Source organism: Leiobunum rupestre, chromosome 11, assembly GCF_980474605.1.
Source record: "Leiobunum rupestre chromosome 11, qqLeiRupe1.1.hap1, whole genome shotgun sequence".
Lineage (NCBI taxonomy): Eukaryota > Metazoa > Arthropoda > Arachnida > Opiliones > Sclerosomatidae > Leiobunum > Leiobunum rupestre.
Window position 1 is genome coordinate 7,066,599 of NC_143394.1, and position 21,896 is coordinate 7,088,494.

A 21,896-nucleotide genomic window follows, 5' to 3' on the forward strand; every position below is an offset into this window, starting at 1 on the left:
TTTCCGAAAATTATGGAGGCTGTGTAAATTTACGTAGTTTTATTTGCGCAGTTGGTTTAGAAATTTGACGTGGACTTATTGCAGCCATATTTTCATATTTTACTTTTGAATGCTACTGAGCTTTTACCAGTAATATGGTGCAAACGTCTGTATCTAATGCCAAAAGTGGCGATAATACCAAAAGTATCTTGGCCCTAACCATGGAAAAATTAAGTAGCAATGGTAAAGGTCAAATTGCTGCTGGAGAGCGCAATACGAATGAAAGAAATGGAACGTGCAGGATTCTGTGCGCAGTTTTGCAATATATTTTGCTAATTTCTATTTTGGCCATGGTTTCACTTATGCTGGCTAATTACGTTACTTATTTTCTTTGGAAGCAAAATAATTTTGAAAGTGAAGTGAAAATTAACATAAATTATCCAAAGATGACCAAATTTCCCGCAGTCACTGTTTGCAATTTCTATAATGGGTAAGTAATAATATTTTAATTTCAACCAAAAGATTATTGATACGTTTGGGTTCTTAATTTTTTATAGAATTCAGAAGTCGAAATACTGCGCGGCGTATCCGAAGAAGTGTGAAAATAGTGTAGGTAGCATTTTTTTAAAAGAAATCTCGTTATTTCAACCATCTTCCAGTGTTTAAAAAACAAATTGCTGATTTTCGGGTAGAAATTTGTTTCATACGATATTCCTAAAAGTTAAACACCACGCGTATCGCGCTATCTTAAGTTTCTAAAGGTAGCAGAAGTATATCTTTATTATAGTTCTTTTGATACTGATAATATTAGTCGCCTGAAACATGTAGCTTCACAGGTTACCTGTAATTTTTCAAAATACGTTTGGGAAGAATAAATAGTGCCGCTTGAAATACATCGTAAAGTTACTTTCTAAAAAAGTTAATTACAGGTAGCTTGCGCACAACGGCTGTAAATTTACAGCGTGTATTACTCCGCTTTGGGATGTAATATGTATAAGCCAAAAATTACAGTGTAGGGATATTTCAACGAAGCATTACATGGGGGAAATATCCCTACACTGTGTAGGCGGAGAAATAAATTTACAGCCGCCATGCTTTTTGGTGGAAAATTCGCTAGGCTCCCATTGAAAACTGCCTCGAGCAGTCGCAGATGCACGTGTCATATTTTTTATAGCGTGGGTCGATACTTCTCCCGTATAGTTCAAACATATATTATAAACTTCTGCTGGCAGCTATTCACAGAGTGCGCTCATCGAGAACAAACCACCAAACCTGAAGTATAAGAAGTATGATTCGCGACCGAAACGAATCTAGGTGGGGTAACGGCGCTAGCTTTTCTGAGGTTGTGCCTATGATCTAGCGTCTGCTACAGACAAATTAAAACGTCAAAAGAACATTTCTTACCTCTCCGAGGGAACATTGTTCCCTAGGAGGGGTTTTACAATCAAACCTCCTAGGAAGAATGTCTGTCTGTTTGTTTGTGCGTGTGTCTGTCTGTTATTCGCAGTACCGGGGCAAAGTGTAATAAAACCACGTTCGCAGTTTCTCGAATTTTGGAAAAGGGTTTATGGTTTTTAAAACGCCTGAACTCAAATTCGTGTTTGTGTTGTGACGTGTGTGCGTGTTGTGTAGGTACGGGATTTTTACTCTCCAACTTATATTTATTGACCTTTTGGGATGGACCTAGCGCTAAGTGTTACGTTATCGGTCTTAGCATCCAAATGGCCGGGTTTCCAGCAACTGTTCACGGTATACGTCTTTTTGTCACTTGTGATAGTATCAAGCGAATCCGAACTCGAGTCTTCTTGCATGACATGCGAGTGTTATACCATAGAACCAATAACACAACTTCGTTTCCCTTTACGTTTCTATGAACTTATTAACGTAAGTTTATTATTGAATAAATTGACATTAATAAGTTTATAAAAGTCAATTTATTTTGTAAGATTTTTATTATTTATAGATTAAATTAAAATTAATTGATTTAATTTATAATTCGGTTGTGGCAGGAATCAAACCCGAGTCACATTTTTAGCAGGCGGATCTTTTACAGCTGAGGCATTCATTCCCACGTCTTCAAATTGAAAATAAATAATATTGCCAACTTGTTCTTAAATAATCTTATCAAAATATTAGCAAATGACGCAAAAATTTGATTAAAAGTATCATTTAATATATAAAGATGAGTGTTTGTTTGTGTATATATATACAGGATGTAACGGATAAGAGTACCGAAGCGTTTATATTGTATTCTATAGGTCTTTACGAGTTTAAAATATCAAATAAACCATGGTCCTAAAAAGCCCCGTTTCAGAGTTACCAGCTCTCAAAAATTAGCCTATAAAAATGAATCGATATCAACGCAAATGTGAAATCTTTATTCTTCCTTGACCCCAATGGTTTTCATAAAATTACCGGTTGTCTTTTAGCAATAAAGTGATAAACAGATTGTGCAATATCAAGAGATCGTTCAGAAGTATGCAGGGCCGATCTTAGGGGATGGGGAGCCGGGCGGTCGCCCAGGGCCGCTAAAATTTTCCCATGGGGATGTATATACCGGAGGGCCGCTACACTCAGTTTCGCCCATGCATTTCGCCCGGGGCCGTGAGACCTCTAAGCACGGCCCTGGCCATGGAGGTCGCATCAAGATGATCTCTTACGGCACGGCCGAAATTTGGTGGCACCCCTTCGTGCGACCACATTCGCTGTCTAGTCGCTAACGGAACGTCCTCCAGCAGCACTGGTAAGGCTCATTGAAGAAATTCTAGGTACGACTCTCCATTTAGCCTAGGCGGAAGGAAGTAGGGTCCCACTAAATGGTCTCCAAGGATGCCCCACCAGATGTTGAGACTGAATTTCGCTTGGTGCGATACGACAACAGCTCCGTGAGGGTTGTTTTGGCTCCACTGGTGGTTATTGTGCAAATTGAGGATATCATATCGGGATAATACTTGGGAACTACGGATGATCCTGTGCACTGTCCACAAACCACTGGCAGAAGTTGATACGGCGAGGATAGTCGGCTTCGTTTAATGCTTGGACTTTTCGAAGGTGGTAAAGGTGATAACGATGCTCATGTAGAATTCTCCACACCATGACATGATTTACGACCAGCTGCCTTCCAACTTGGCGAGTACTTGTACTTGGCTCATCGTCAAAAATTGTAAGTAACTGAAACTTTCCAGACAAACGGTTTTTTTAAAGCCAAAAATTTAAACGTAGTTTCAAATTGACGTAACGTCCGTCAATAATTTTTACGACATTGTCGTTTGTGTATAGGAGCCCAAAGTGGGCATTTTAAACAGTTGTTTTTATTAAAAAAGATAACAATTTCGTTAGGTGTCCTTGGTTTTTGCGTATCACTACTAGGGTTTAGCTGATGTTATCATTAACTCGAAATATTTAATAATTAGTCAATCTTTCCAGCTTAAATTAAGTAAGTTCAAAATCTGGCGGTACATACTTCTGAACGATCTCTTGATATTGCACAATCTGTTTATCACTTTATTGCTAAAAACAACCGATAAATTTATGAAAACAATTGGGGTCAAGGAAGAATAACGATTTCACATTTGCGTTGATTTCGATGTTTTTTTAGACCGATTTGTGAGCGCTCGTAACTCTGAAACGGGGCTTTTTAGGACCATGGTAGTTTGCCCATGGTTCATTTGACATTTAAAACTCGTACGGACTTCGGTACTCTTATCCGTTACACCAAAAGTGACATAATTACCAAAAGTGTGACAATACCTGAACTTTCGTATACTAAAGTGTGTTATTACGGTTCTGATAAAGAATGTAAAATAATATTTCGTCTATTGTGACGGTTTAAGTGACCTTGATATTATAGATATATATAACCGTACCGAATTATTAGGATCACTCTCTAGCTCACTCCGTTACCTGAGTGCAGTTGTTTTTACCTTACTTTTATGTTATGAAATAAATTATGAGTTTAACTGTTGAACCAATTTGTGTATCTCAATTGAGCTTACCGTAACATTACATGGTGTCAGAAGCACTCAATAGTCCAGGAGTTCTAGTAGTCGGCGTATAGTCATTGTCTATGCCAAAGTCAAAGTCAGAGTCGGAGTACAATAAGCAAGCGACAAAGGTCCGTTCTTCCTCTACTAGCAGCGCGATGGCTACTTCTACTACAGGAGCCCTATATCAAGTGTCCACTCCAGAACCATTCAACTTCGTCAGTCCTTCTGAATGGAGTACTTGGAAACGTCGTTTTGAAAGGTTTCGTTTGGCTTCGGGACTGAAGAAACAATCAGGAGAGGAGCAGGTGAACGCACTTTTGTATATTATGGGTGACAAATCTGAAGATATTTATGAAGCCTTCAAGCTCAACGCGGATGAACGTCTGGTGTACGACCAGGTTATGGAACAATTGGACGACTACTTTGTCGGCAAGCGGAATATTCCATATGAGCGTGCAAAGTTTAACAATCGTACTCAAGCTGAAGGGGAAGGCGTGGAAGCCTTTGTAACGGAATTGCATGTTTTAGCACGTCACTGCGAGTTTGGCGAGTTGACTGACGATTTGGTCAGAGATAGATTTGTCGTCGGCATCAGGGACAAAGCCTTGTCTCGACAACTACAGCTGGATACAGATCTAACGCTTGAAAAAGCGGTAAATAAAGCTCAACAGGTTGAAGCAGTCAAACGACAACAACATGATTTGGGTACTAATGGGTCAGGTCCAGCAAGGGTTGAAAAACTGCAAGCCACGCCACATCAGCAGTCAAATGCTCCACGAAGGAGACAAAGGAGACGTCGTCCGGGAGAAGAGAAATCCCAGAGGCAGCAGATGCCACAAGCCTGTACAAGATGTGGAGGTAGCCAGAGCCATGGTCTGAAACAGTGTCCAGCGTTCAATGCTACGTGCCATAGGTGCCATAAGAAGGGACACTACGAGAAGCAATGCCGTACCAAGTCCACGAACCTTCAGGAGGTAACCGGCGCTAACAATTTGTCGGCAGGAAAGTCAGATGCCTTTGTAGGGGCTGTGTCAGATGACATAGAACCCAACCGATGGATGGTCGACGTCACTGTAAATGGGGAGAAGGTGCAGTTTAAAGTAGACACTGGAGCAGAAGTAAATGCGATCCCGGAATCAGTAATCAAAGGATTAAGGACCCAGTTGCAGCCATCTGACAGAAGATTGTATGGTCCAGGACAGATGCAACTACAGTGTTTGGGCTGTTGTTTGGTGAAACTGGCGTATGGCAAAGTAGAGATAGAGGACAGAGTTTACGTCGTAAAGCATCTAACGAGTCCTCTCTTAGGACTGAAAGCCAGCAGGGATCTGATGATAGTCCAAAGCAGCCGTATTGACCAGCTGTCAACTGTCGTACCACAGAGGGAGTTCAAAGAGGTGTTCGACGGCTTGGGAAAAATTCCTAAGGAATATCGAATCAAGCTAAAGACCGGAGCGGTGCCGTATGCCCTAGCTAGCCCAAGAAGAGTGGCGATTCCTTTAATGGGGAAACTCAAGGCAGAGCTCGAGAAAATGATCCAGCAAGGTGTCATAAAGTCTGTCGATGAGCCAACGGATTGGTGCGCACCAATGGTGATAGTACGAAAACCGTCGGGAGACATCAGAGTCTGCGTTGACCTCACAGAACTCAACAAGCAGATTGCAAAAGAACAGGTACAGATGCCAGCAGTTGATCATTTGTTGGGACAGTTGGCGGATGCAAAGGTATTCAGCAAACTTGACTGCAACTCCGGGTACTGGCAAGTACCACTCCACGAAGACTCAATGAAGCTAACTACATTTATAACGCCGTTTGGAAGATTTTATTTCACCAGACTACCTTTTGGTCTCAGTTCATCGGCGGAACATTACCAAAAACGTATTGGCGAATGCATCGAAGGGATAGACAAAGCTGTCAATCTCCAGGACGATATCCTCGTTTGGGGAACCGCTGTTGACGAGCACGATGGAAATTTAAGACGAACTCTGGCAGCGTTGGCAAGTAGCGGAATCACTCTAAATGAAAGTAAATGTCAATTCGGCAAAGAATCGTTAAAGTTTTTGGGTCATTCTATTAGTTCTACTGGACTTCGGCCGGATATGGACAAGGTTAAGGCGATCACGGAGATGAAGCCGCCGTCTAATGTCTCCGAGGTGAGAAGGCTTATGGGTATGATAAATTATTTGGCAAAATTTATTCCGAAGATGGCGGAGAACCTACAGCCGCTTAACAGCCTTTTGAGCAAGAAGAACTCGTGGATTTGGGGTCCACGGCAGAAGGAGGCTTTCCAGTTTGTAATCAGGACATTGTCAAGCGAGCCTGTTTTGGGTATATTTAATCCATCCAGGGAGACAACAGTGTCGGCTGATGCCTCAAACTATGGTATTGGAGCATTACTTCAACAGAAGCAGCCTGATGGGTCTCTCAAAGTCATTGCCTATGCTTCTAAATCTCTCACTGAAGCTGAAAAGAGGCATGCCCAGATCGAAAAGGAAGCATTAGGTCTAACATGGGCATGCGAGCGGTTTAAAGATTTTATCACTGGCATCAAGATCAGCTTGGAGACAGACCACAAGCCATTACTAGCGGTTTTGCAAACCAAGCAACTAGATGACTTGTCCCCAAGGTTACAAAGACTTCGGATCCGGCTGATGCGCTATACTTACTCCGTTCGTTTTATTCCGGGGAAGTTTTTGGTACCAGCTGATACCCTGTCTCGCAGTCCCCTTGAGGAGACTGATACGGAGCTCCACGATGAAGTTGCTGCCCATGTTCAGTTGGTAATGTCAGCCTTACCGGCGACGGATGAAAAGTTGGCGGACATTCTTAGGGGCCAGCTGGAGGATGCGACGTGCAAGCAGTTGACGAGATATATCCAGAATGGCTGGCCGGAGAAGGGGAAAGTCAAAGCTGAATGCCACGAGTATTTCCCGGTGAGAAACGAGCTGTCTCTTCAAGCAGGTTTTATCATGTATAATAGCCGATTGGTTATACCACACGTCAAACGCCGAGAGATCATACAACGCCTACACGAAGGTCATCTAGGCATTGTGAAATGTAGAGAACGGGCCAGACAATCGGTATGGTGGCCTGGGATTTCCAAGGAGCTGATCAGAAAATGCGAGAAGTGCGTTAAAGAAGCGTCGAATCGTCATGAACCTTTGATACCGACAGAGTTGCCAGACCGACCTTGGCAGATGGTCGCGATGGATATCCTGTACTGCGAATCTAAATGGTTTCTCCTGATATCCGACTACTACTCTAGGTATCCAGAATTGATCCAGCTCAAAGATCAGACGACCAACACCATTATCGAAGCGTCAAAATCTATCTTTGCAAGATATGGTATCCCTGAGATTGTTAGATCGGATAATGGGTCACAGCTGGCGGCGACGAGGTCAGATGCGTTCAGGAGATTTTCAGAAGGGTATGGTTTTAAGTCCGTAACCAGTAGCCCGAAATTTTCCCAGAGTAACGGGTTTATAGAAGCTGCTGTCAAGATCGTCAAGGGTCGACTAAAAAAGTCTGAAGATCTCTACTTGGGACTGTTGGCCTATCGTGCAACTCCTCTAGCAAACGGATACAGTCCAGCGGAGCTTCTGATGAACAGACGACTACGTACAACCGTTCCAGTCAGTCCATCCAGTCTACTTCCAGCCATACCACCACGAGAGCTTGTAATTAAACAAGAAGCGCAGTCTAAATTGGCTCAGAAAACAAACTACGATAGACGCCATGGCGTTCGTGACCTGCCAGGTTTGAAGAACGGGGATCGGGTGTTGATTCGGGACAAAAGAGTTGACGGCCGAGTAATCCGGAGAGCTGAGCGCCCGAGATCCTACGTGGTTGCTACGACAAATGGGGAGCTACAACGCAACCGCTATCACCTCATTCCACTACCGGAACCTGTCATTGATCCGTGCTACTACCAGTCACCGACTATGGACGTACCTGGTTCAAAATCCGTTCAGACTGCGGTACCTGATATGGACCGGAACGATGCAGATCCGCCGGCACTAACAACTGAGTCATCTGGTCAGTTGAGGTCAAGTCCAGTTCAACAGAAGTCTACACCGATAACCACTAGATCCGGCAGAGTTGTTGTTCCTCCGAAACGTTTGAACCTATGAACTTAACTTTGAAGAAGTAATTATAAAAGTCGGGGAGGATGTGTTATCACGGTTCTGATAAAGAATGTAAAATAATATTTCGTCTATTGTGACGGTTTAAGTGACCTTGATATTATAGATATATATAACCGTACCGAATTATTAGGATCACTCTCTAGCTCACTCCGTTACCTGAGTGCAGTTGTTTTTACCTTACTTTTATGTTATGAAATAAATTATGAGTTTAACTGTTGAACCAATTTGTGTATCTCAATTGAGCTTACCGTAACATTACATTAATGAATGCTCGACTCGAAATCGACCACATAAAAGACTATTTATTGTCACCTTTTTGGACCTTTTTTAGTCTATGGTATTATATCGTAGGTAGATGGCGATAGCATCTCCAAAAAAATACACCAACTATGACCAGTGCTACTTAGTTCCTCCGTTCCTCACTACGAGGCGTTATTTGTTGATTTTAACTTCCATCCCTCCCCAAAGGCATACTTTCCCTTCTCCCCTCCCAACTTGTATTTCGCTCGTAACATTCATTAAGAAATAGATCCGATTAACACACTTTTGGTAATTATGTCACTCTTGGGTACATCCTGTATATATATATATACCATGGTTCATTTGACATTTTAAACTCGTAGGGACTTCGGTACTCTTATCCGTTACACCCTATATATATATAAACAGTAGATTCCTATAGCGGACAAATATATATATATATATATATATATATATATATATATATATATATATATATATATATATATATATATATATATATATATATATATATATATATATTTGTCCGCTATAGGAATCTACTGTTTTCAACTTAGGTCGACCACATTAATTTTGGTATATGTCATGGTACCCTGACTGGTTTTCAACGGGTGTTGAATTAATTTAATAATTCGTAATATACAAGGTACTACACTTTGGTCTTAGCCAAAAGACCGAGTTTCTTAAATATTTAGGGATACAAACGAAAGAAGCTTAAATTATTGCAATTTTTTTTTAAAAGCCTTCTTCCATAGACACTAGGCCGTATAATTATAATGTCAATAACCAGTTGGTTATATTGGGTACGGTACCATGTGTGGAGACAGTTATTTCAGCGTTCTATTTTCGTTTTGAATGTGTCGGAGTTTTGTCACTGGCGCTTTTTCCTTGGTTATACAAATAGCCCTATTTCCCCGGGAAATACCGGGTACCCCAGCTAGTTATTTATAAAGTCAAATTTCCGAATAACGATGAGGAAGAACAAATAGCGTTTCAATGGCGAACCAAAAGGGGTGTAGAGATAGTTTTCGGTCGCGAATACTTATGGTACTCATGAGAAAAGCGATATTTGCTGATGCCGATAGCCCGGGCCCCTAGACAAATACCATTTCAAATTCAAGGAATTGTTTTACAAGGCTATTAGGACTAATTCGTTTCTGACTTGTGGGGCTGCCTAATTTGATATTTAAAAATGTAAAATGTTTGTCTCTTATATTTCAGACCATCACAGATTTCCAAGATGAAATTTTTAGGGAAGAAGTTTCAATCGAGAAACGTCTGAAGTTTCTGCAAAGAGCTGAAGACTTTGTCACTATTGCCATGATCGAAAAAGTTTTCAATGAAGGCGGTCCAATTTCAATTGAACCTAAGTTAGTATAAGCATGGACTAATTATACAGGGACGTTTCGGCTCCTGTAAAATCTGTAAGCTTTTTCCGGTCCCTCTTCCGACTAGAAAACGCGTAACTCATTCTGCGCATGTGTGAAAGTATCACAAGGAGCGGTCATATTTAAATAACCGGAGTTGTGTGTATTTGCGTCTACAACAGTTTAAACATAATGTGATATCTTCGCGTTTGCGCAGTCAATATTGTGCAATTTGTTCCCGAAACAGGGATAGGAAGAAGGGTTAGTCTTAGGACGTATTTTTATCCTATGTCTCTGTAATGATCTGCGTAAGTTGGTCACATGCTGCAGATGATAACTCTTGTCTTGAGAAAGGGGGGTTAAATATTTCATACTTTAATCTACAAACAATCGTAGTTTTTGAATTGTTGGTTTGTCACATCCGGCGGATGGAACAATTGGTTTAGGTTGAAACCATCGTGACGCACCTTGGAAAATAAAAAATATATCCCTTGGGCGGTAACTTCCGTTTTTCGCCGATTTCCCCGAAATTTTGGTTGATGGGACCTATAGGTGGTAAAGGTTTAAAGATTTTTATTGGAGCTGTCATTAAGACACCCTTTTGAAACAGGGCGGCTCTACATAAGTGATAAGTTAAGTTAGAAGATACCACCTATGGACTGTAAGAAGGATGATAAAATTCGCGAATTTTATCATCCTTCTCACAGTCCATAGGTGGTCTCTTCTAACTTAACTTATCGTATATACTATTCTCCACCACACTCCCCCCTTTTCGGCTTTCCGTTGCTATGCAACGCGTTTTGAAATTTTTAATGTTTAGGCTTAGTTTCTCTTTTCGATATAACAGTCGCTAGCCAGATTTCCCGCACGGTACTGATGAGTTCCAAATAGAACGAAACCGGTCTACCGTTGGAATTTCTGGCTATTTTATTTAGTTTTTATGTAGTTTATTACTCGAAGATCTATTTGATCCGAGATTCGCTCGAAGACCTGATCGATACGAGTTATTAGTAAGTTTTTTAATTTCTACTTTTTCGCGAATGTTACATAAGTGAGCTCAGCTGACATATCATACTTTAACATTGCTGAAGTTATTTTAAAATTTATATAAAGTTTTCTAAAATTGTTTTACATTTTTTTTACAATTTTGGATTTTCGTTTAGATACATTACAAAACATATGATGTACAGGAGGTAAATGCGGGTTGTATCCCTCAGGTTTAAGTGTTTATATTCCGCTTCTTTACTTGCCAACGGCCGAGGATAGAGGCTACCATCTGCGGGTGCCAGGTCTGGTTGGGTTCCAGGTCAAGTCCCAATATATGTTTTATGTTAGTGTCTGTGTGCGCTACCCTCCACTCAGAGCTATCTTCAGTTGAAGTCGCGGGGCATTCTAATAATATGTGGCGGATGTCTTCCTGTGTCGCCCCACACAGGCGGCAGTGTGGGGAAAAAGCAAACAGTTGGGACTGTCTATAGCTGGTCAGCTGGGCCCCCGTTCTAGCCTGGAATAGCAAACCACTGTGCCAAGTCCCTTTATAGAACTCTTCTGTGTGGGGTTTGGTTTTACTAGCGTACACTTGGAGGCTTTGTTTTTATCTAACATCAGCATGCCAATTAGAGATTAGGTATTCACGAGAAGATGGCGGCCATTGCTCTAAAGTAGATAGTTATGAGGGAAAGAAGGATGACACTAGCCTTATTATGGCAAAAAAAGATACCTGGTTAAAAGGGAACGCTTGTTGCATACCCTACAGGTGAAAAGTTTCCATTATTATAACAATCACTATCTAAACAGTGACTTTCAGGTCCTGGCTCTCTGAAATATTACTTCTTGGCAGTTTCCTTGAAGATGTTTTATTGAAGCGTTTATTCTACAGAATAGAGAGTTTTATCGCAGTTTCGAAAAATTTTAGAGCTACGTTTACGCGTAAGTGGTAGAAAAAGGTATGAATCGCTTTACAACCATTTAGCCTGATTCACACAACTCCTTCGAAACGTTTCGAATCGATTGGAATCGATATCAAGGCAAAGTGCACTCTTACTAGTTCAAATGAATTTAAAATAAAAACATTATTTCAGAAATTTCAATCGGATTTATTTTGAGCCCATGATCAACTGTTTTACCCTAATGGCGGGATGGGCCAGCAAGAGTCGTCAATTAAACGAGACCATTATGGGACAAGACAATTCTGGTAAAGGACAAAATCAGTTTCCACCTCGCGAACAATAATGTTATTACAAGGTTTTACGCATTTTCCATAGGGTTATTCTTGGAATTGGATTTCGAACAATCGGAACAGATAAACACCCACGAATACATTTTGAACCCAATTGGTGGTTTCGTGTACATTCACGACTCCAATACTTTGCCAGATATTTACCATGTCAATGGTTACGAAGTTTCGCCCAATGAAATGCTCACTATCTCGGTGGAAAAGGTACCAAATCAAATTTCAATTACTTTCTTACAAAATTATTTAGCTCTAGTCGTCTGTCACTTAGTCTAGGCGTTGAATACGCATTTGGAGCCATAATTCGATCAGTGATGGCGCCAAGGGTAACCTATATCCTACTTTTCATTTTACAGGGAAGCTTACAAATAAATTTTAAGAGGCCACATAAAAGCATCCTTAATTTCATTCGTGGGGCTCCAATCAAATCTATTTGGCTTCTGAAAAGATTTGTAAAACTTGATAAGGAGGCCATTTCTAAAAATAATCCTGGCGCCGCCACTGAAATAATACTCTATTAGCAGGGGCTGTTTGAGAAGTTGAAGAGGGCAAGACAACCTAATATAAACCTGTTATCTGTGGCCGCGCAGTGGAAAATTATCTTCTACCCGGGCCCCTATTTGGCTTGAAATTTATTCCGGGCCCTATGACCTACGCTCCTCTCGGGCCCCATACCTTTTGAAAATTTCTGGTCCCCTAGGCTGAAATGAATTAAAAATCGTTTGAATTTCGGAAATAGGGCTTGAAAAATGCTGAACTGTTATTGCTCGTATTTGCAATTACGAGGTCGAATTTAGCTAACAATGTGCCAGAGTATTTTTTTACATTTTTGGAATTTTTAGATGCATTTAACTTTCCCCCAACATAGTAAAGATTTTAGTATATTTCAAGTGTCGATTGATACATCAAAATATTTCTTTAATATAAATTGTTGCTTCATTTTGCCTTTTTAATACGTCAGTATGATATTTTGAATCAACCAAAAAAAATTAAGCGGGCAGCATGAGCTTCCATTACTAGCCCAACCTAAATTAGAACCAAGTCGAACCAAGTCGCCCTTCTGGGCACGTGTTCGTGTCCCTAATACCATGAGTAATAAACTTAAGTGACAAATAGGAGCAACAAACACAGCACCCCACGCAAGGAGAACGTAACTCGTCAAAAGTAGTGCATTTTGTTGTGTACAATTTTTATTGGTTAGACGCTCCAGGGCCTGCTGCCGTCGGAAGGGGAAAATTAGGAAACTGTCTTCCCCCTTTCTTTCAGCGTAAAGGCTCGTCCAATTAAATTTGTACACAACACTGCGGTATCGAGTTTAAAGGCTAGCTGCGTTCTCCTTGTGTTTGTTGCTCCTAGGTGACACTTTCTACAATCCAAACGCTAATTTTTTAATGAAAGTCTGTTTCACCAATATCCGCATAAATCATATAGTGGCTAAAGAATGATTACTCGCCGCTAGTCGCTTCTAGCAGGGAGTCTTCTAATCTTTGGTAACGACGAACGACAATTCACCGCCGCCAGCCTTTTTAACGAATCAACCAAAGCATATAAGTGAAAATTGTAAAGCTTTTAAAACTAATAATTAATGTTTCGAGCAAATCATAGTGGGTTCAGCAAATTCGTCATTTGATTTCCATGAAACCATTCGGGCAAAGTTTGTAAATGAAACATGGAGCGATAGGAAATATAGCAAACTCAAAGGCGCAAATCATCGTGGGTTCAGAAAATTGGTCATTTGATTTCCATGAAACCATTCGGGCAAAGTTTGTAAATGAAACATGGAGCGATAGGAAGTATAGCAAACTCGCTGTCGCAAAGCCAATTTAGGACATCGAAGCCCATTAACATGTGGATTTAATTTCTCTGAAAGCGTTCGGGAAAGTGATATTGGAATCGAAATGGAATTTCGAGGTTTATGCGATCGCGGTTCTCTTAAGTGGGGCTTATCTAATTTAGTGGTGGAGTACTTGTTAGGTTGGTCAAGATGGTCGAGGATGCGCCTGTCCCGTGGTACAGCGTGATTGATATTTATGCATTTTACAGAGCGTATACCACCGTTTACCAAAACCGTACGAGACTGGCTGCCGGGATTATCTCGATTCTGACGAGAGCACTTTCAGCTCTCCACTCTCGAGAAAAGTACGTGACCCCTTCGTAAAGTGGTTCTACCATACAAACACCTATCCACTTCACCGTTGCTTTTAACTTTTGATTTTGTTATTATTATTCAGCAATGTTTTAGCGAATGTATGTACGATCAATTCATGTACCAATGTGGATGTATTCCAGTTTATTATCCACAAATATCCGTGAAGCAAAGAGTTGACTGTGAATTCGTTAATGCAACGGGAAGTAAGTGTGCGGAATTACCCCTTCTCACTAATGTAAATTTGGGATAAAGTATTGGACTGACTTACGTCCACTATGGTTGCTGCGCTTTTAAATGCGCTCCAGGACACTTCACTCAAAGAGCCAATAGAATTGCTCCAAATTCGCGACCTTTTCGTATAGAAATTGATCTCCCTTAGTGGGTTCTGAGCAGAGATCCTAAGGAGATACGCAAGTTTTTCGGAAGGCTACACCCGTATCATGGCGCCATTTAGTGGAATGAACTAAAAAAACCAGAATTAACATGTGATTATTTTGTGGAAATAAATGTTTTTACCCCCTGCCACAGAGGCGCTGACGTAGCAAAGGGGAAAAATAGATTTTACCATAGCACTAGCGTAGTGTTTCATATCTCCCTTAGCGTAACTATATAGGACCTCTGGTTCTGATTAGAATTTGAGTCCTGTTTTGATCATGCCAAAACATTCAATTATAGCACTTGCATTCGTTTTAATTAAAAAATATTTTAGCAATACAATTGACTAACTACGTTTTAAACTGTAGAATGTTTTTATTTTAATCACTTACTTAAAAGGACTTTCAAGGGGCGTGTGAGGGGTCGGAAGTCGATTCAAAAAAGTCACTGAAACTTCATTAGAGTGTAGCTTTGTAAATGCTACGAACAGCGACCGAATAACGTATTTTAAATGAACTTCAACCCCACCCCCCTTGAAAATCCCTGTAAGTGAACTACTTTTTACTACGGCAGAGTACACGTTTTGATAAACAGTCTGTAAATAGGAATGGGAGGGGGTTCGTCCAAGCAAAAGATTTAAGAAATAGCTCGTCACGCGATCTGACTCAAGTCCAAGACTTTCTCCTCCTATATTTTTATTTTGTTAAGCAGATGCTTATAATAAACCACCTTAAAGGGAGTATGAAATTACATATCACAGAAGGTAAATGTGGTTATCTCTAGTTACGTTGAAAAAACAAGTCGTATCTCGTGTTAGCAGCCGATTTTTCGATTTCGTGAATGGTGTTTATTATAAACGTCTGTTCTAATTAATAGCATTGTGTCTCTTTAGTAAGATATTTTGACTGAAATACTAATGTTGTTTGCTTTGAAGATAATTGCTTTGAGAAGAAAGACCAGGAAATCAGGATCCAGTGCGAAGCGTCGTGTCCGTTGGCCTGCGAGTAAGTTGTGCCGAGGTGGCGCCAATTTTAATCACTAAATCGATTTTGTACTTCGCTTCTATTAGTGAAGAAGAATACGTAGCCAAGGTCACAAGGACGCCAGTGGCGGTCAGTACCATTTTCATTTTCTTAAAGGGAGTGTAAAGATCCATATTTATGGTAGAATTTCTGCCTCTTGGTTTAACAGAAACTAGGGGTGTCCAGCTCTAGTTACGTTAATAATCAGTCGTCACGAGTATTAGCAGACGATTTTTAATTGTAGGTAGAATATGCCACATTAAACATTTTACTACATTTCAGACACGCGTTCGAGCAGGGTTGTCCAGTCTTAAACATAATGTTTAAAAGATATTTTTTACAACAATTTTTATTAAAAAAAAAGTGAACTGCCTACGTGGGCAGCTAGGTAGGCAAAAACCAATATTACCTTACCAACTTTTACTTCGGGGGCTCGGTAATATTTGGTTAAAATGTGTCGATTGCGAAAATCAAAGTGTTAAATTTTTATTCCTCTATCTTGTGAAGATTTACTTGAGTCACTTCCCGTTCGTCATAACCAGTGGCGTAGCCAGAAATCCTTTAAGGGAGGAGTTCAATTTATGTAAAGTCAAGGATACGGTGTTAAGAGGGTAAGAGGCAAAGAGAAAAACTGGCGAAACTTGATTCCAGCCATGCGCATTAGATCCTAGCTCGGCTTCAAATTTTCTATTCCGTCAAGGCCAAATTTTATAGCTGTTGTCTATACGGCGCCATTGGAATTCTGTCCTTGACGGAAAAGAAACAAGCCAGCGCGTCTTTCGATTTATATTAAACGCGCCAATGCTGCCGGCGTTTTTATAATACAGGAGGTACGGCGGGCTACCTAATCTTATAAAACAGTATCCTTGGTAAAGTATTTGAGAGTGGTCGAGAAGGGGTTACATTGTAATACAACTAAAGCTACGGCCAAGGGGGTTGGGACACGAAAACCCTCCCCTTGTCTACGCCACTGGTCATAACGTCGTCTGTTCCGTGGTCTTCAATGGGAGAGTGGGAGAGAAGACGACGCTATGACGTAGGGGAAGTAATTCTTCAAAACAGACGAAAAAAAGCTACCCATTTGGTAAATACGGACTTAAGTATTATCACGCTCATTATAGGGTCTTTTTCATATTTTCATTGCGTTAAAACTGTGTTACAACACTACTTTTTATCTATACCTACATTTATTTACTTCTGATATACACGACCGTACTACCTTTAGCTCTACTCTTAAAATGTATCTCCCCAAACTACTCCCCTCGTTAGGTAGTAAGTCAATGGAGGCCCCCACGAATATAGGCGCTTAAAAGAATCTATAATGCCATGCACCGTGTGAAAGTTGGAGCATTCGTGTTATTGACTTTTTTGTAGTTTTTGCTCAACTTTCGAACAAAGTTCGTAATGATTTCCGTTATTTGTACGAAGATAATTTCAAAACCTATAATCCATACTTTTTAATGTTATTTACAGAGAGATTACAACATTGGCTCCAACTCGTAAGTAAAACTTTTTTTGGATAGCTATATATAGTGTTTGTAATTTGTAAAGTTGGAGAAACTTACGGTACTTTTTTTCACGCAACTCCGCGAAAATCAAAATGTCATCAACAGGACGGCCTTTGTCAGCGTTGTATTGAATGACTTGAAAGAAAAACACTATTATCACGTTCCGACTGGAATGTTGTCGTGGGTAATGTGTCCTTTTATATTCTAGTTGCGCTTCACGTTGCGTATTTATTTTTCGTGTTGGTAAACGCGAGAGCCAATATCTTAAGTAACATAATTAACTTAAAGGGCAAAAATAGTGACGTGGGCAAATCAAATGGCAACAACGCTACGTCTACACCCGTCTACTCGCGCTATTTATTTTTAAAACTTCCAGAAATTAACCACATTTAGGCCTATATCAGGATTTTTTCTGGAGAGGTTAGGCCTCTTTGTGCCGCAACCCGTTCGTCAAAAGTAAATCACTAAAGGCCTTTTCACACGAGCCAACCTTTTGACCCAACTAGATGAGTCAACTTGAGTTGAGTCAACTAGTTGGTTCGTGTGAATAAAAGTTCGATGAGTTGATCCACCAAAAAAGTACGCGAGTAAAAAATGGATCACTGATCCATTTTTGCTGACTCAGCATTTTGATTTGAAAAGTTGGCTCGTGTGAAAAGGCCTTAATTAGTCATAGATTTAGCGAGAGAAGAGCCGAGCTGTCTTTTTCAATCTTAAAATCTCGACAAACCGAGACGAGCGAATGAGGATTAACGTAAAAAGCTTGTAATCTGGGAACTTAATAAATCTACGCATTTACGTGGATTTTTCAGAATTTTATAAGTAATATGATGGAATTAGTGGATGTTTTCAGTGGTTTTTAAAGAGCTGATTAAGTTTTCTACGTTTGTTGACCAGTATGATGAGACGAGCGAAATTAATTATATTTTCTTTGAGCTGAGCGGGAGAGAGCTTTAGCAGTATATTCAATTCGAAAATGAGCGAATGAGAGAGCTTTAGCTTTTCTTACAAAATTAAAAAAAGATAAAAGGTGAGCTATCAGTAAACGCGTTTGATATGAGCGGTTATGAGAGAGAGAGACATTATCTAAACCACTCTTGAGAAGAGTGTGAGATACAAATATGTCAGGTTAGCATGAGCAGCTTGTGAGCTGAGATTGAATTTTCAAAAAATGTCCATCACTGAATGACCGCTGGTGAAACTAATAAAATAAAATTATAGTAGTATTTTAGTGCATATATAGCAACTTTGAGTAGACTGGTAGTTTAGTGAATATACCAACTTTTAGTAGACTGGTAGTTTAGTGAATATACCAACTTTTAGTAGTCTGGTAGTTTAGTGCATATAGCAACTTTGAGTAGACTGGTAGTTTAGTGCAGTTTAGTGCATATAGCAACTTTGACTAGACTGGTAGTTTAGTGCGTATAGCAACTTTGACTAGACTGGTAGTTTAGTGCGTATAGCAACTTTTAGTAGTCTGGTAGTTTAGTGCATATAGAAACTTTGAGTAGACTGGTAGTTTAGTGAATATACCAACTTTTAGTAGTCTGGTAGTTTAGTGCATATAGCAACTTTGAGTAGACTGGTAGTTTAGTGCAGTTTAGTGCATAGAGCAACTTTGACTAGACTGGTAGTTTAGTGCGTATAGCAACTTTTAGTAGTCTGGTAGTTTAGTGCATATAGAAACTTTGAGTAGACTGGTAGTTTAGTGCATAAAGTTGACTGGTAGTTAAGTGCATATAGCAACTTTAAGTTGACTGGTATTTTAGTGCATATAGCAACTTTGAGTAGACTGGTAGTTTAGTTTATATACCAACTTTGAGTAGACTAGTATTTTAGTACATATAACAAATTTGAGTAGACTAGTATTTTAGTACATATAACAAATTTTAGTAGACTAAATAAAACCTGTACACTACGAAGTGCCATCTAGTGATTCTTAATATTGTATTATATATAATGTATCTTTAAATATTAGGAAATTATAACAAATAATTAAGAAGCAAAATAATAATATTAATACTATAAAATAATTTCTTATATGTAGTTTGGGATACTAGTATAGTTGACGTAAAATATCACACAATGAGACGAATTCCCCGGCCTGAAACAGTGAAACAGACAAACGTGTTGCGGAAAAAACCTCTCCTTAAAAAGAACCTGTAGCCATTTACAGATTCGCAACAAAAAAATTAAGGAACTCTTAATTTCGTATTTTAAAAGTAAATGGAGCGATATTTTCTATATTTGGGACGGGGTCGAACTGGGTGTGGTAAAGATAAAGAACAAAATTTTCGAACAACAAATTTTCAAATCCCTATACTCAATAGGTGGTTTCTTTTCGCTTGTCCCGGGATAATAATAATCAGCTAGGCTAATACCCAAGGCACCACCTTAGGCCCAAGTCATCTAGCGACATTTAAACAGTAGGCCGGGTTACAATGCGTAGGAGAGTGGTGCCAAGACCTTCATGCCACGCGAGCCAACAGCTCCCTACACCAACTATTACCGTTAGGGTAAGAAGAGTAACGCTATGACGTCATTTTACTCCGATTCTGTGGTGGCGAATAGTTTGAGTCGGAGTAAAAACGTTTTTCCAAAATGGCTGCCTGTGACCTTTTTAGCGGATGATTTCTGACTAGCAGACGACAAAATCTGATTTACACCTTTACACCTCCTTTTCAGAAGGAGTGAAAAGAGTAGTCCTAATACTCCGGAACAAGCAAGGGCGTATCCAGGATTTTAAATACGCCCTTGGGAACAAGTGAAGAGATTATGGGGCAAAGTAATTCTCATCCCCAGATAAAGTGGGCACCAAAGCGCGGGGCGTCAGGACCTAACATATTATATTAATATTAATGTAATGACGGCTGTTTCAAGGATAATCTTAGCTACGACGTATACTACTTTACACGGACAAAAGTATCACACTTATAGTTAATTATGTTACTTACGCTATTTGTATATTTTGGGTCAATAGATTTAATAACCGCAACATTGAACCATCATACGAAATGGTATTTTTTCTAGGCGTACCCGTTTAGCGTAACTTTTGGTTCTCAAGCGAAGCCCTGGCACGGGGTGCCCTTAAACACGCGAGGTGTAACTTAAAGTTCATTAAATGACCTACCGCGGCCCGACTTTTGTACGTAGGCTTACTTGAACGGCGCTTAATATATTCGCACACGCAATTTCGTATTAAATGGTCGTTCTTCTTTCCATGATTGTCTCGCTTCCGTGCAGAGGGACGTCTCGTTGTTCGTTCTTTGGCTTCTGCTCGAAATTGCTCTTTTCAGTCAACTGTTCGGCTTAGTGGCCAGAACTTGTTGTCGAGCCAGGAGCCAGGTCAAAGTCGCCGATCAATCGGACAAGCTGAGGGCTATTCGAATCCAGCCGCCGGAGGTTCGGGACAAAGCGAGAGACAACTAAGTCTACCACAAATTAAGCTAAGAAACTACGTGTTTTAGTTTACGCTAATAAAGAATTCTATATTGTTCATACGCATTTTAGAAATTACCTACGATAATACTTTGATGTATGCGCGAGCACCTGCGCGAGTTATCATTTTTCTCATTCGAAAATACGCAGTGGCTAGCGGCGCAAAAATAGATTGTTTCTGTTCGTAAAACAAACTTTAGAAAACATACTTTGAAACTTCGACTACATTAACGTATAAAAACCATTACATTTTTATTTTCCGTTGGCGGAAATCAGGTTAGATAGAGTCTGATAAAATCCACTCAAAACGCATTTAGGTTGTAATCATAGATATAGGAAACGTATATAAAGGTCCAGATAAAATATTTCAAAGGGAGTGAATACGGAGGTGATAGCTAGCAGAAACGCGTAATTTCTGCAGGCTATCCTTATAAGGCGCTATCTATCGGTAAGAAAGCTCGTGCTATCGTCGCGAGAGCCATTCTGACCTGCTTAAAAATTATACTAAAAGTCACCAACAGATGGTGTCTAAAGACTACGGCCTGCGGAAAGGTGCGCTTAGTACTAAAATGCTAAGAGAGCTCGCGCTCTTGGTCACGTGCCTTCCTCGGTGTCTGCTAGATGTCAATTCCGTATTTTATGTTAGGCTTAGACGACCCGAAATTTATCTAGACCTTTATATACATTTATTATATCTATGGTTGTAATGTTTTACTTTCTGATTCAATAATTATGAAAATGGCCAAAGTAAGAGTTATTTCGTAATCTGTGGATACGTACATTTCTCTAGCGTCGTAGTATTTTTGAAGTATATTACGAAGTACATTATTAACAATTTTTATATATTAAATCAAGATTTAAGCGTAATAGTTTTAGGATAAACAACTTAGTTGAAGAAAGGCGCCAAAAATCTTTCAACATCGATTATTGTTCTAGGCCGCGTACGTGCAATGGGGAAAAGTATTATTAGACTAAGTACAAAATCATGTACTCCGTAAAAAATGCCCTCTGAATTACAAGTAGTTTGTAATCAGCTAATCGCGCTGTGATTATCCAATACTCAATTATTGGGAATTATTGAAATATCGACGATATATTTAATTCAAAAACGCTATGACCTTTGCAATATATAATATTTCGAAATACCCTATAATGGATTTGTGAGGAGATATTTACCGCTTCGCCGGAGAAATCGAATTAAACTAAGACCCAACCGTAGACACGATTCGCGAAGTTTCCAAACACAAATCCTATTTTCTTAAAGAGCCACGGAATCGTTTACTTTTCCCTAGTTACTACCCGGAAATAGGCCTGGAAAAACCACCGTTATATGATTGGTCGTTCCAGCTATCACCGGAAAAGAAAAGGGAGGAGCTACCTGCACTTTGGAGCGAATTTTTCAAATGATTCTCTGACCCTTTAATGATGTGATG

At 39.8% G+C, this 21,896-nt stretch overlaps 1 protein-coding gene across 3 annotated transcripts; it reads left to right on the forward strand.

The window, feature by feature from the left end:
- The first annotated feature begins 404 nt into the window (after window positions 1-404).
- LOC149921241 (uncharacterized) lies at window positions 405-20,509 on the forward strand. Of its 3 annotated transcripts, XM_090163507.1 has the most exons (12): window positions 405-469; window positions 537-588; window positions 9,593-9,741; window positions 11,820-11,932; window positions 12,003-12,178; window positions 14,015-14,110; window positions 14,203-14,323; window positions 15,430-15,499; window positions 15,565-15,607; window positions 16,991-17,016; window positions 17,131-17,209; window positions 20,269-20,509. In XM_090163507.1, the coding sequence occupies exons 1-12, from the start codon at window positions 426-428 to the stop codon at window positions 20,452-20,454; spliced, it is 1,155 nt and encodes a 384-aa protein (XP_090019633.1). In that variant the 5' UTR covers window positions 405-425; the 3' UTR covers window positions 20,455-20,509. The 3 variants fall into 3 exon arrangements, with proteins under 3 accessions (XP_090019633.1, XP_090019631.1, XP_090019632.1); XM_090163505.1 differs by lacking the exons at window positions 405-469; window positions 537-588 and adding an exon at window positions 1,361-1,863; XM_090163506.1 differs by lacking the exons at window positions 405-469; window positions 537-588; window positions 20,269-20,509 and adding exons at window positions 1,361-1,863; window positions 20,056-20,159.
- The last annotated feature ends 1,387 nt before the right edge of the window (window positions 20,510-21,896 follow it).

Coding starts and splice junctions, on each gene's coding strand:
- LOC149921241 (XM_090163505.1), top strand. CDS start 1,657: ATGGACCTAGCGCTAAGTGTTACGTTATCGGTCTTAGCATCCAAATGG. Junction 9,742..11,819: donor CCAATTTCAATTGAACCTAA/GTTAGTATAAGC, acceptor ACATTATTTCAG/AAATTTCAATCGGATTTATT. Junction 14,324..15,429: donor ATTCGTTAATGCAACGGGAA/GTAAGTGTGCGG, acceptor TTTGCTTTGAAG/ATAATTGCTTTGAGAAGAAA.